Genomic DNA, 16,005 nt, shown 5'->3' on the forward strand with positions numbered 1-16,005 from the left:
TTGTGGGGTGGGGGGAGGGGAAGGGATAGCATTAGGAGATATACCTAATGTTAAATGACGAGTTAATGGGTGCAGTACACCAACACAGCACATGTATACATATGTAACAGACCTGCACATTGTGCACGTGTACCCTAAAACTTAAAGTATAATTTAAAAAAAAAAGAATTCTCATGTCATTGTTCTTGATTATGCTAATTCTCATAATTGTGAAATTGCCTGCTACATGTAGACAACCAAAAAGACCACATTCCAGCCGGGCACAGTGGCTCATGCCTGTAATCCCAGCACTTTGGGAGGCCGAGGTGGGCAGATCACAAGGTCAGGAGATCGAGACCATCCTGGCTAACACAGTGAAACCTCGTCTCTACCCAAAATACAAAAAAATTAGCTGGGCATGGTGGCGGGCACCTGTAATCCCAGCTACTTGGGAGGCTGAGGCAGGACAATGGCGTGAACCCGGGAGGCGGAGCTTGCAGTGAGCCGAGATCACACCACTGCACTCCAGCCTGGATGACAGAGCAAGACTCCGTCTCAAAAAAAAAAAAAAAAAAAACACACACACACACACACATTCCAAAGGCTACAAGAAATAAAAGGCTGTGATCCAGCTTTCAGAGTTTACTAGCATGTGATGTGTAATCAGAAATAAAACAAGCAAGTGATGCTTGCTATGTAAGTTTAACACAGCAAGAAATATTTCTGTAATTGTCTCTTGCTTAGAATCAGTGTAGGAATCTCTGAGAAGTAGTGTGGTCTAGTGGGTAAAAGGGTTGACTCTGGAGCCAGGCAACTGAATATTGGATTTTGGCTTTGGGATATATTATCTCTGCGACCTTGTAAAAGTTACTTAAACTTTTCTTTGTCTCTGTTTCGTCTCCGTAAAATGGGAGTTAAATATGGTATCTATGTCAGTGAGTTGCACTGAAGATTGATTAATACATTCAATGAGCTTACAGCACTGAAATGTGCTTACAAAAAAAGTGCTCAATAAAAATTAGCCATTGTCAATTCTGTCACACATGGAAGCTTCCTGGCCAAAATTTAAAACAGTATGGAAGATCTGGGGATGGGTCCAAAGCATTAAATACAAAAATCGAAAGAAAAGTATATATTAATAAGTACTTGTAAATGATATAAACTTGCCTGCAAAAGCATAAAATATGCATCTAAAAGGTAGAGAAAAAGGAATAGAGAATTTAGACCAATTGGAAAATTACAAAAGTTAAGAAGAAAGGTAATACTTGGTGACTAATATTAAAGGGTGAATTCCAGGCCCTAAAGAAAGCTGTACGTAATAACAGTCCAAGATCCTTAGTTCCTGGGAACTAAACACCAATGATTCCCAGACTCTTAACTGGTTAGATGTCCCCTTTGGATCAGAAAATTGTTCATGTTCCATCAATTATGCTCCCAAATTTCAATTCCCTTGCCCTAAAATTTAAAAAAAAATGTTTTTTCCTTCTGACCCAGTCAAGTAGATTTAAAAGTTATGATTCATAATATCTATCAACATATATATACTTACTGCTATTTTGATTCAATCATAATCTCTTAATATATAATTTTAGATGACATGTTGGAACCACCTACTATACCTGCCACCTAATAGGTGTTATCTAAGTTAAATCTCACAATAAACTACCAAAGAGTTATAGCTTTCCTGCCATTTTCCTAGCTGAAACTGGTAGCTTAGCTAGCTTAGACTTAAAAATGTTAAGTAACTTGAAAGTCATAGTGAGGATAACCGGCATGGTTCCAAATCTCCATGATACTTTAAATTAGATACATCTTTATAAAAATAAAGCTTTATTTCAAAATATTCATCAATAGAGATTCTTAAGCACCCACCTTTGAAAGTAGTTTGTCCCTAAATATTATGTAATTAGAGGACTGGCACTTCCCAGCATAGCCTCTGCTACTGTGTGATACTAAAAAGTATTGGGCCGGGCGCAGTGGCTCCCGCCTGTAATTCCAGCACTTTGAGAAACCAAAGCAGGCGGATCATGAGGTCAAGAGATGGAGACCATTCTGGCCAATGTGGTGAAACCTGTCTCTACTAAAAATACAAAAAAATTAGCTGGGCGTGCTGGTGCGCGTCAGTAGTCCCAGCTACTCAGGAGGCTGAGGCAGGACAATCACTTGAACACGGGAGGCTGAGGTTGCAGTGAGTCAAGACTGTGCCACTGCACTCCAGCCTGGGTGACAGAGAGAGAATCCATCTCAAAAAATAAAAAAAAATAAATTAAATATTGATCTCAGTGCCTTTTTTATCATTAGCAAAATTAATAGCCCTGTTCTTGCTGATTCCAGAGTCTGTTCTAAGAATAAAACAAAATGATGAACATGAAAGTTATTTGATAACTCTACATCAAAAATTCAAATTTTCCTGTCTCATGTTCTTTTCTAAACTCTGCAGATGACATGAACACATGGAGACAACAAATCACTCTGCCGTGACTGAATTCTTTCTGGTGAGGCTTTCCCAATATCCAGAGCTCCAGCTTTTTCTGTTCCTGCTCTGCCTCATCATGTACATGATAATCCTCCTGGGAAATAGCCTCCTCATTATCATCACCATCTTGGATTCTTGCCTCCGTACCCCCATGTATTTCTTTCTTGGAAACCTCTCATTCTTGGGCATCTGTTACACATCATCATCCATTCCTCCAATGCTTATTATATTTGTGTCTGAGAGAAAATCAATCTCCTTCATTGGCTGTGCTCTGCAGATGGTTGTGTCCCTTGGCTTGGGCTCCACTGAGTGTATCCTCCTGGCTGTGATGGCCTATGACCGCTATGTGGCCATCTGCAACCCAGTGAGGTACTCCATCATCATCAACAGAGTGCTGTATGTGCAAATGGCTGCATGGTCCTGGATCATAGGCTCTCTGAACTCCTTAGTGCAAACAGTCCTGACAATGCTGTTGCCTTTCTGTGGGAATAATATCATTGATCATCTTACCTGTGAGATCCTGGCTCTTCTTAAAGTCATATGCTCAGATATCTCCATAAATGTGTTTATAATGACAGTGTCAAGTATTGTTTTATTGGTGATTCCTCTTCTCTTAATTTTTATCTCCTATATGTTTATTCTCTCTTCCATCTTGAGAATTAATTCTGCTGAGGGAAGAAAGAAAGCCTTTTCTACCTGTTCAGCGCACTTGACTGTGGTCATCTTATTCTATGGTTCAGCCCTTTTCACGCACATGAAGCCCAAATCAAAGTTCACAACAGCATCTGATGAAATCATTGGATTATCTTATGAAGTGATCACCCCAATGTTGAACCCCATCATCTACAGCCTGAGGAATAAGGAGATAAAAGAAGCTGTGAAGAAAATCCTCAGCAGACACGTGCATCTATGGAAAATATGAAAGGCCTTGAGGCATGTGATGTTCTCAACAAGGGATCAGATCAGGTGTTTTGTATTCACAGATAAAGTCACAGAATCTGGTATCAAGAGAGTGTGTATGTTTGTAAAGACAACTTTGGGATTCCCATTCTTCTCATCACAGAATGCTCATGTACACCTTCTGAATAATGTCTTGTGTGCAGAGTTTCAAGCTGTAGGTATCTATGCTCACTGATCCCATATAGGGATAAGGTTTTTCATCAAGATAAATCTCACTCTTCTCTACTCTTTATCTCTTTCTCTTTCTTACTCACTTTTCTCTCCCTCTTCTCCATGTCCTCCTCTTTCTTGACCTTCCTCCTCTTCCCTTCTTCATCTACTTCCTTTATCTTTCTTCTGTCTTCTCGGTCTCCTTTATCCGTCATTTTGAATAGAACATCTGTTGCTTGGTTGTACAGCATCACCTCTTCTGGTAAAATAATATATCTTTTTTTTATATATATATAACAACAGTCTATTCCTCTGAGTCCATGTGGTCTGCATGGGACTAACTCAACCTTCTGGATATAGTGGTAGATGTTAAACAAAAGCCTAGCAAATAAAAAAGCAAATTCATCTCGCTACAGTGGCTCATTCAGGATAGCAACTAAGCCAAGTCAGGCTAATCAAACTCAACCCAAGAATGCTGTCCCAGTAGGGGGGGAAAAGGCACTCTTGCCACTAGGGTTGCTTAACTGGAGAATTGTGAGCCTGGAGCCAATCTTTGGCAGTATGAGCAGAGAGCCTAACTGAGATGCAAAGGGGAGTTCAGAAGGAGAGAGAGGGTGTCTGATGCTGTTAACTCCTCGATTCAGCTGTGTCTAAAGTCATTTTCACATTCTTTTTAGTTCATGAGTCAATAAATTATCTTGATATGAAAAGCTAATTTTAACATGAGAGGCATCATGGCAGACGGGAGGCAAGACTAGATTGCAGCTCCAGACAGAGCAGCGTGCAGAAGCTTACATTGTGAATTTTAGCTCCAGATCAACTGCAAGAACAAACCAGCAATCCTGAGAGGACCCACAGACCCTCTGAAGGAAGCAGACTGCTCCTGCAGGACCCAGGAGACACCCCAAATACTGTGAGTGCCCCAACTGCAGAAATGGGAAAGGGAGACCCTCCTCTCCCAAACACACATCCCCACTGGAGAAGCTGAAGGTTTGTTTGCAGGAGAAGTTTCTGACTTTACCTGGAGCTGACCTCAGAGAGCCGAGCGAAATACAGAGGTAGAGGAAGCAGCAGAAAGGCCCTAGGAGTTCACTGGGTCCCCAAGCAGCCCATTCCTGCCTGGCACCACAGGGATCCATCAGGAGGGTAGACAGAGAAGCAGGGGTAAAATTCCACAGGGACAAGGAATTCTATAACTGACCTTTGTAACAATTTGAATGGGGCGAGAAGCCTCCTGGTCAGAACGCAGAGGGCGCAAATCAGGTGTGCGGACTTCACAGGCGGAGGAAGGACTAAAGCCCTTTTCTCTTGCAGCTGGGACGCAGATAGCCTCGGACAAGTTTTCAAGCCTGTCTCACCCTCTGCCTGGACACAGACTCGGGGCTGTTGAGGGTGGCTGGGGCAAGGTGGGAGTGAGACTAGCCCTTCAGTTTGCATGGGAGCTGGGTGACACCTGTGACTGCCAGCCTTACCCACTTTCCTGACAACCTGTATGACTCAGCAGAGGCAGCCATAATCCTCCTAGGTATCCAACTCCAGTGACCTGGAAATCACCCCCAGCCCCCACAGCAGCTGCAGCAAGACCCACCCAAGGAGAGTCTGAGCTCAAATACACCTCACCCTGCACCCACCTGATGGTCCTTCCCTATCCACCCTGGTAGTGGAAGACAAAGAGCATATAATCTCAGGAGTTCTAGGGCCCCGCCCACCAACCATCCCTCTCCACACTACTACAGCTGATGCTTTCTGGAAAATGCCACCTCCTGGCAGGAGGCCAACCAGCACAAAAATAGAGCATTAAACCACCAAAGCTAAGGACTCCCATGGAGTCCATTGCACCCTCTGCCCCTTCACCAGAACAGGCGCTGGTATCCACGGCTGAGAGACCCATAGACAGTTCACATCACAGGACTCTGTGAGGACAACCCCCAGTACCAGCCCTGAGCTGGGTAGACTTGCAGGGTGGCTAGACCCAGAAGAGAGACAACAATCAATGCAGTTCGGCTCAAAGGAAGCCACATCCATTGGAAAAGGGGGAGAGAACTACATCAAGGGAACACTCCGTAGGACAAAAGAACGTGAACAACAGCCTTCAGCCCGAGACCTTCTCTCTGACAGAGCCTACCCAAATGGGAAGGAACCAGAAAACCAGCCCTGGTAATATGACAAAACAAGGCTCTTCAACACCCCCAAAAAATCACACTAGTTCACCAGCAATGGATCCAAACCCAGAATAAATTCCTGATTTACCTGAAAAAGAATTCAGGAGGTTAGTTATGACGCTACTCAGGAAGGGACCAGAGAAAGGTGAAGCCCAATGCAAGGAAATCCAAAGAAAAGGTACAAGAAGTGAAGAGAGAAATATTCATGGAAATAGATAGCTTAAAAGAAATAAACAATTTAGGAAACTCTGGATACACTTTTAGACATGCAAAATGCTCTGGAAAGTCTCAGCAATATAACTGAACAAGTAGAGGAAAGAAATTTAGACCTCAAAGACAAGGTCTTCAAATTAACCCAATCCAACAAAGACAAAAAAGAATACGAAAATATAAACAAAGCCTCCAAGAAGTCTGGGTTTATGTTAAACAACCAAACCTAAGAATAATCGGTGTACCTGAGGAAGAAGAGAATTCCAAAAGCCTGGAAAACATATTTGGGGGAATAATCAAGGAAAACTTCCCCAGCCCTGCAAGAGACCTAGACATCCAAATACAAGAAGCACAAAGAACACCTGGGAAATTCATTGCAAAGAGATCTTCACCTAGGCACATTGTCATCAGGTTAACCAAAGTTAAGACGAAGGAAAGAATCTTAAGAGCTGTGATACAGAAGCACCAAGTAACCTGTAAGGGAAAATCTATCAGATTAACAGCAGATTTCTCAGGAGAAATCTTTTAAACTAGAAGAGATTGGGAACCTGTCTTCAGCCTCTTCAAATAAAACAATTATCAGCCAAGAATTTTGTATCCACCAAAACTAAGCATCATACATGAAAGAAAGATACAGTCATTTTCAGATAAACAAATGCTTAGAGAATTCACCACTACCAAACCACCACTAAGAGAACTGCTAAAAGGAGCTCTAAATCTTGAAACAAATCCCGGAAATACATCAAAACAGAACCTCTTTAAAGCATAAATCACACAGGACCTATAAAACGAAAATACAAGTTAAAAAGCAAAAACAAAGGCGGGGCACAGTGGCTCACGCCTGTAATCCCAGCACCTTGGGAGGCTTAGGTGGGCGGATCACAAGGTCAGGAGATCAAGACCATCCTGGCTAACACGGTGAAACCCTGTCTCTACTAAAAATACAAAAAATTAGCCAGGCATGGTGGCAGGCGCCTGTAATCCCAGCTACTCAGGAGGCTAAGGCAGGAGAATGGCGTGAACCCAGGAGGCAGAGATTGCAGTGAGCCAAGATTGTGCCACTACACTACAGCCTGGGCAACAGAGCGAGACTCCATCTCAAAAAAAAAAAGGCAAAAACAAAAAACAAGGCCAAAGTACACAGGCAACAAATAGCACGATGAAAGCAATGGTACCTCACATTTCAATACTAACATTGAATGTAAATGGTCTAAATGCTTCACTTAAAAGACACAAAACTGCAGAATGGATAAGAACTCACCAACCAACTATCCGCTGCCTTCAGGAGACTCACCTAACACATAAGGACTCACATAAACTTAAAGGGGTGGAAAAAGGCATTTCATGCAAATGGACACCAAAAGTGAGCAGGGGAGCTACTTCAGACAAAACAAAACTTTAAAACAACAGTGGTTAAAAGAGACAAAGAGGAACAGTACATAATGGTAAAAGGCCTTGTCCAAAAGGAAAATATCACAATCCTAAATATATATGCACCTAACACTGGAGATCCCAAATTTATAAAACAATTACTAATAGACCTAAGAAATGAGATAGACAGCAACACAACAATAGTGGGGGAACTTCAATACTCCACTGACAGCACTGGACAGGTCATCAGGACAGAAAATCAACAAACAATGGATTTAAACTATACCTTGGAACAAATGGACTTAACAGATGTATACAGAATATTTATACATACATACAGTATATATAATATATATAATTATATAATTATATTATATAGTATATCTAATATATAATACAGTATAACATTTCATCCACAAGCTCAGAATACACATTCTATTCAACAACACACGGAACTTTCTCCAAGATAGACCATATGATGGGCCACAAAACGAGCCTCAATAAATTTAAGAAAATTGAAATTATATCAAGCACTCTCTTGGACCACAGTGGAATAAAACTGAAAATCAACTCCAAAAGGAACTTTCAAAACCATGCAAATACATGGAAATTAAATAGCCTGCTCCTGAATGAGCACTGAGTCAAAAACAAAATCAAAATGAAAATTTAAAAATTCTTCCAACTGATGACAATAATGACACAACCTATAAAATAAAAACCTCTGGGATACAGCAAAGGCGGTGCAAAGAGGAAAGTTCATAGCCCTAAACGCCTACATCAGAAAGTTTGAAAGAGCACAAACAATCTAAGGTCACACCTCAAGCAACGAGAGAAACTAGAACAAACCAAAAACCAAACCCAGCAGAAGAAAGGAAATAACCAAGATCAGAGCAGAACTAAATGAAATCAAAACAAAATAAAACAAAATACAAAAGATAAATGAAACAAAAAGCTGGTTCTTTGAAAAGATAAATAAAATTGATGAACCATTGGTAAGATTACCCAAGAAGAGAGAAAATCCAAATAACCTCACTGAGAAACGAAACAGGAGATATTACAACTGACACCACTGAAATACAAAAGATCATTCAAGCCTACTACGAACACCTTTACTCACATAAACTAGAAAATCTACAAGAAATGGATAAATTCCTGAAAAAATACAACCCTCCTAGCTTAAATCAGGAAGAATTAGATACCCTGAACAGACCAATAACAAGCAGCAAGATTGAAATGGTAATTTAAAAATTACCAACAAAAAAAAGTCCAGGACCAGACGGATTCACAGCAGAATTCTACCAGACATTCAAACAAGAATTAGTACCAATCCTTTTGACACTATTCCACAAGATAGAGAAAGAAGGAACCCTCCCTAATTCATTCTATGAAGCCAGTATCACCCTAATACCAAAACCAGGAAAGGACATAACCAAAAAAGAAAACTACAGATCAATATCCTTGAGGAACATAGATGCTAAAATCCTTAACAAAATACTAGCTAACCAAATCCAACAACATATCAAAAAGATAATCCACCATGATCAAGTGGGATTCATACCAGGGATGCAGGGATGGTTTAACACTCAAGTCAATAAGTGTGATACACAACATAAACAAAATTAAAAACAAAAATCACATGATCACCTCAATAGATGCAGAAAAAAAATTTGACAAAATCCAGCATCCTTTTATGATTAAAACTCTCAGCAAAATCGGCATACAAGGGTTACACCTCAGTGTAATAAAAGCTGCCTATGACAAACCCACAGCCAACATGATACTGAATGGGGAAAAGTTGAAAGCATTCCCTCTGAGAACTGGAACAAAACAAGGATGCCCACTCTCACCACTCCTCTTCAACATAGTACTGGAAGTCCTAACCAGAGCAATCAGACAAGAGAAAGAAATAAAGGGCATCCAAATCGGCAAAGAGGATGTCAAACTGTCACTTGTTTGCTTATGATATGACTGTTTACCTTGAAAACCCTAAGGACTCCTCTAGAAAGCTCCTAGAACTGATAAAAAGAATTCAGCAAAATTTCTGGATATAAGATTAATGTACACAAATCAGTAGCTCTTCTGTACACCAACAGCAACCAAGCAGAGAATCAAATCAAGAACTCAACCACTTTTACAATAGCTGCAAAAAAAAAAAAAAAAACTTAGGAATATACCTAACAAAGGAGTTGAAAGACCTCAGACCTCTACAAGGAAAACTACAAAACATTGCTGAAAGAAATCATAGATGACACAAACAAATGGAAACAAGATCCCATGTTCACGGATGGATAAAATCAGTATTGTGAAAATGACCATACTGCCAAAAGCAATGTACAAATTCAATGCAGTCTCCATCAAAATACCACCATCATTCCTCACAGTTATAAAAAACAATTCTAAAATTCACATAGAACTAAAAAGAGCCCACACAGCCAAAGCAAGACTAAGCAAAAATAACATTTTATAATGTGACTTTATTAAACGTTTTGTTATATTGTATTTATTCAATGTGGCATAGTTTTTTAAACGGAAGAAATGGGTACAAACTCTAACACTGTAGTTTACTAGGATAATAAATTTTAACCTATCAGAGACTCCATTTCCCTTGACGTAGAATGTGGCATTTAGTCCCTAGCTTAAGGGGCCTTATGGGAATTGAATAAGGGAAAAAAAATGCAAATGCCTTCTTCGGTGCTTAACTAAATGTCATGCAACAAAAAATATACATTCCCCTTACCTTTCTCCATATATATCTATCTTGCCTAAGAGACTGAGGGGATTCCCTGAGGGAAAGATATGGAAGTAGTATGTACTTAACAGTCCTTGGTACCCAGAACAAAATAAGCATTTATTGTAAATATGTGTTGAATGAGTGAATGGGTGATTGTCTTTCTTATGCTGAAGTTAAACCATTTTATTTGCCATTGCCTGAATAATCCTTATGACGCTGCATCTGCATTTTTGCAAATACCATTCTCTCCACCTAAAATTGCCATCCCTTTAACCTACTATGAAAATTCAAGGTTCTCCTCAAAAAAAGTCTCCTCTGACTTTAAAGCCTTCTAAAATCATCCTAGCAAGACTCTACCTTGTCTTCCTCTAAGTTAAATTCTTATACAATCTACTTAGGCTTTGAAGTTTTTATTATGTGTTTTTTATTCTCTTCAATTATATATACAATATGTCTGTTATTTTATTCAAAGGTAATCAGACACAGAGGCTGTGAATTATCTGTCCTTGTAATACCACAAATGTTAACAGTGGGCTTCAATGAATAGATTCTTTGGATCATTGCATTTTGCTTTATTGTATAAAGTCTATTTGTTTATTAATTTTCTTTTCATAGAATATGAGCAATGTGACTGTGTTGTATATAATACATATAGCTAGCAATAATCCTGCTTAAAATAATATTTCCTTTGTTGCATATATGGTTTTGTTTATTCTGGGCATCAGAGGTTTGACTGTAACAGATCAGCAAAGTCCATCTAACCTAGTTATAAATAGATATAATCTGTGAACTACTTTATTATGCTTATAATTTGACAATGACCAAAATAAAATATTAACTTATAAAACAGTGACTCCTGTATAAGTATCTCTAGCTCTGAGATACACTCTAGGCTTTTGAAATATAACATGTCCAGGCCAGGCACGGTGGCTCACGCCTGTAATCCCAGCACTTCGGGAGGCCGAGGAGGGTGGATCACGAGGTCAGGAGATCGAGACCATCCTGGCTAACACGGTGAAACCCGGTCTCTACTAAAAATACAAAAAATTAGCCAGGCGTGGTGGCGGGCGCCTGTAGTCCCAGTTACTCGGGAGGCTGAGGCAGGAGAATGGCGTGAACCCGGGAGGTGGAGTTTGCAGTGAGCCGAGATCACGCCATGGCACTCCAGCCTGGGCGACAGAGCGAGACTCCGTCTCAAAAAAAAAAACACCAAAAACTAAGAAATATAACATGTCCAAAATAGAAACCTTGATTTTCTTATCCACAAACTACTTCTCTTCAAGTGTTCCCCATCTCAGGTAGTGGCATCAACATACACTCACATCCAGTCCCCTAGTGAATTCTATCAGCTCTATATTCAAAATTTACTCTAAGTCTGACCACTTCCACTGCTACCGCCCTGATCCAAGCCATCCTCATCTCACATAGGCTACTGCAATGGCTTCCCAAATCACATCTCTGACTCCTCTTTCATCTTCCTACAATTCCTTCTCTGCACAGCAGCCAAAGTGTTTTTAGAAGAGTGTATACTGAAGTTATAAAACAGGCAAAAACGAATTAATGGTGCTTTAAAAATTAGAACAGTGGCTGCCCATGTGGAGGAAGAGTTACAGCAGGTATCAATGGGAATGGGGAATGAGGGAACTTTTCTGAGGTCATGTTAACGTTCTATATCGCAGTAGCAAGTTGAGTGACAAAGGGATGTGTTTGTCAAAACTGAATAATTAGGATTATGAATTTAATGTATACAAATTTTAAATTAAAAGAAAAAACCATAAACAAATATTAAACTCTAGTTAATGATACACATGCTAAAGTATTTAGAGAAAAGTGTACGATATCTGCAATGTACTTTAAAAGCACCCAAAAATGACATGGATTTAATGGGAGGATAGAGAGATGAATAGAAACATAGATATGAGGCTGGGCGCGGTGGCTCACACCTGTAATCCCAGCACTTTGGGAGGCTGAGGCGGGCGGATCACCTGAGGTCAGGAGTTAGAGACCAGCCTGGCCAACATGGTGAAACTCCATCTCTACTAAAAACACAAAATTAGCTGGGCATGGTGGTGCACGCCTGTAATCAATCCTAGCTACTTGGGAGGCTGACGCAGGAGAATCGCTTGAACTCAGGAGGTGCAAGTTACAGTGAGCTGAGATCGCCCCATTGCACTCCAGCCTGGGCGACAAGAGCGAAACGGAAGGGGAAGGGGAAGAAGAAGAAAAGAAGGAGAAGGAGAAGGAGAAGGAAGGAAATAAACAAATCTAGTAAAATGTTAGTGGTAAAATCTAGTTGGTTGGTATATGATGTTCAATGTAAAATTCTTTCAGTTTTGCTTTATGTTTGAAATTTTTCATAATACAGTGTTGAAAAAACTGTATAAAACCTGTCAAGAATACAGCTCTTGAATGAATGTTGTATGAGTGTATGAGGCAAGGGTAGAAATTGGATGAAAAATTGTATTATAAATTATCTTAAACAGACTTAGGAAAAAGTTCTAGTTTAAAAGGGTAAAACTTTTTAATAGGTTATTTACAACTCTTACAAGAGAGAAATCAAAAATAAATTTTAATGGTCCCTGTGAAACTTAATTTCCTATACTGAATGATTTTCAGGGTTTCCATTGCTATTCCTGGGGGATGGGTAAAAGGGAGGAGAAGGAAAGGAGAAATGAAATACATCAGAAGATTGACTAGAATCAGGTTGTAATGTAGTAAGAAAAAAAGAAAACAGCAATTTTTGGCATAATGTGCTGTTTGTGATATTCCTTCATATATTCTTGGCTATTTCTGAGGGGATTACTGATTCCTCAGGCATATCAGATTGTACAAACCTTAGCAAAAAGAAATGTATTTTCTCCTACAACATTTATTCTGCAATTTCACCTTTTCAATGCAACGAAAACAATGAATTTTTTGATAATGCCATTTCTATATATCCACATGATAATCTCTTATAAATCTTATAACATTGCTACAAGATTGATATATAATAACAAAGGCTAAATGAGGGGATCGATACCCCATCTTCCATGATGTGGTTATTATACATTGCATGTCTGTATCAAAACATCTTATGACCCCATTAATATATATACCTACAGTGTACTAACAAAAATTAAAAATGAATTGATACACAATTACACAATCATTCACATTTCCCAGGGCCTTTTCTAATCCGGAACCTTAATAAAAATTAAAAAGCTGAAGTTCAATTCAAGTAATCTCTAAACTGGCTGAACTGTTTCCTATGCTACTCATATTCTCACACCAGATGTGGGACACAAAATGATTTAAAATGTGAGGCAATACTGGTTAAGGACAATGTAAGTAAACAGTATTTGTATTATAATAATGATTCAGGTAGTTACAGAATACAAATGTTAATATGCATGTCATAATGTGTAAGATTATTTTAAAATGGGAAGTGAGACTTTACTCAATATAGTGAGCACCTCTAGTATTAGTGATGAAAGGACTACTGAGAATAAGTTTTACACTTCTGATCAAAAGCTTTAAATTGCAAAGCATTTTTTAAATAGCAAAAACGCATAATTCAGTCACTGAGTAACAAACAAGAGAAATTATTGAAAACAATTAATCAAGACAATTAAATGGCAAAGACTATGAATCATATTTATCTTGGTTCAGAAGGAAAATATGTCTTGAGAAAAACATGCAGATTTAGATATCTCTGTGTTTAAAGTCTTTAACTTTCTTATATGGTAAACTGAAATTCTGGAAAAGAAGCTAACTTAAAAAAACAGTGGAAAAAGAGAAGTAAAACAATTTTATATAAAAGGCACAAGACAAACTCTATATTTCTTAGCTTTGAGTTAGGCTGGAAAATTTTACCACATTTTGAAACTAGTTATCTTACCATAACAGTGAAATTATTAAAAGTCCTAAGAATGATTGAGCAGACATATATAGTGTATGCAAAACTGCATTATGTTTCAATGTGTGTATATTATGACATTAGTATTTGCTTTAAATCTCTTCTCTAAGATACTGAATTATGAAAGACAGAATTTACTTTATTCTTATTTATTTATTTTGGAGACAGAGTTTCACTCGTTTCCCAGGACGGAGTGCCATGGCGCAATCTCAGCTCACAGCAACCTCAGCCTCCCAGGTTCAAGTGATTCTCCTGCCTTAGCCTCCTGAGTAGCTGGGATTACAGGCATCCGCCACAACGCCGGGCTAATTTTGTATTTTTAGTAGGGATGGGGTTTCTCCACTGTTGGCAGGCTGGTCTGGAACTCCCGACCTCAGGTGATCCGCCCATCTCGGCCTCCCAAAGTGCAGGGATTACAGGCATGAGCCACCATGCCCAGCCTCCTTTTTATTTTTATAATATGAAAAGAAAAATGATAATTGTCAGAATAAACTTCTCTATACAGATACTACAGAAGATACCTTCCTTTTTGTTCTTTTATGTCTGTCATTCAGTCTAGATTTTGCAGTCTTATTTGGCAGGCACACTTAAATTTCAAAATCTAGAACTTACAAAAAGTGGTTTTCAATAAATATTTTTAAATACTTTTAAATGTTTACAATAAAGTATATCACTTTTTAAAATTAATATATAAGTATATAAGCATATTTATAAATAAGCAAAATATAATGGTAAAATGAGTATCTAAAAGGAAATATGGAAGTTGGTCTAAGAATGTCATAATGCTTCCTACACAGACTATTTATTACAGTTTTTAATAAATGAAGCATAGTCTGCTCTTCATAATGAATAATCTTATTATATTTTAATATCATATAGCTTAGTGTTTATTTTCTAAAATGCTTTTCATAGAGTAAAAATGCCATCAATTAAAACAGAAGGCAAAAATCGATGGAATACTATCTTAGATTGTTTAAGCAAAAGCAATGAAAACTAGAATTGTGTATAAAACTATCTTCCAAGAGAGAAGGCAATATAAAGACATTTTTGGAAAAAAATGATTTTTTTTAACACCCAGAAAACTCTCGAAAGAAAGAAACTGTCCCTTAATAAAACGAATGGAATGGAAATCACTTTTCATAGAAAATAAGGACATTGATAAATAACATGGGTAAATCCAAACTGTCACTGACTTTGTAAAAAAGGGCAATTAGGGGACTTAAAAACAAAATAAAAATGAAATCTAAGATACAAATAACATGGAATATGATGAGAGGGGTTAGAAATCAGAGATAAACATTTTGAAGTCCTTCTACTATTCAGGAGGATTACAAATATATTAAGTAGAGATCGCATTAAGTTAAACATCCATCTTAAAAATTGCAACAATCTGTATGTGTGTGTGTAACTTTGTGCACAAATAGTAGAAACTGTTAAAATCCAATGAAATGTTTATAAAACTAAGGATGCATTGGGAAAGAAAACAAGTCTCATTGAATACCAAAGAATCAGTATCATTCAAATCACAACCTATGTCCAAAATACAACATATTAGAAATTCATATTGAAAAGAGAAACTTGAAAAATTTTTTTTTTTTTTTTTTTTTTTTTTTTTTTTTTTTTTTTTTGAGACAGAGTCTTGCTCTGTCACCAGGCTGGAGGAGAGTGGTGCGATCTTGGCTCACTGCAACTTCCACCTCCCAGGTTCAAGCAATTCTCCTGCCTCAGCCTCCCGAGTAGCTGGGACTACAGGCATGCACCACCACACTCAGCTAACTTCTGTATTTTTAGTAGAGACGGGGTTTCACCATGTTGGCCAGGATCTCATCTCCTGACCTTGTGATCCGCCTGCCTTGGCCTCCCAAAGTGCTGGGATTACAGGTGTGAGCCCAAAAATGTCTTTTAAATGTGGAAATTAAAGACATACTTTTAAATAATTCACAAGTAAAAAAGATCATGATAGACATTTCAAAATGTGTATAACTTGATGATAACAATTACCATAAAAAATTGTGAGATAAACAAATACTAGAGTCAAACACATAAATTAGAAAATAAGAGAGATTAA

The 16,005-nt window shown here is 38.3% G+C and overlaps 2 protein-coding genes across 9 annotated transcripts in view; one reads left to right on the plus strand and one right to left on the minus strand.

The window, feature by feature from the left end:
• LOC101150014 (olfactory receptor 13C9) overlaps positions 1-16,005 on the minus strand; it is a 219,929-nt gene that overhangs the window by 191,924 nt on the left and 12,000 nt on the right. The window lies entirely within an intron of this gene.
• LOC101153273 (olfactory receptor 13D1-like) lies at positions 2,418-3,377 on the plus strand. Its single transcript, XM_019033093.3, has one exon. The coding sequence runs from the start codon at positions 2,433-2,435 to the stop codon at positions 3,375-3,377; it is 945 nt and encodes a 314-aa protein (XP_018888638.3). The 5' UTR covers positions 2,418-2,432.

The sequence above is a fragment of the Gorilla gorilla genome, chromosome 13 (genome assembly GCF_029281585.2).
Source record: "Gorilla gorilla gorilla isolate KB3781 chromosome 13, NHGRI_mGorGor1-v2.1_pri, whole genome shotgun sequence".
NCBI classification, from domain to species: domain Eukaryota; kingdom Metazoa; phylum Chordata; class Mammalia; order Primates; family Hominidae; genus Gorilla; species Gorilla gorilla.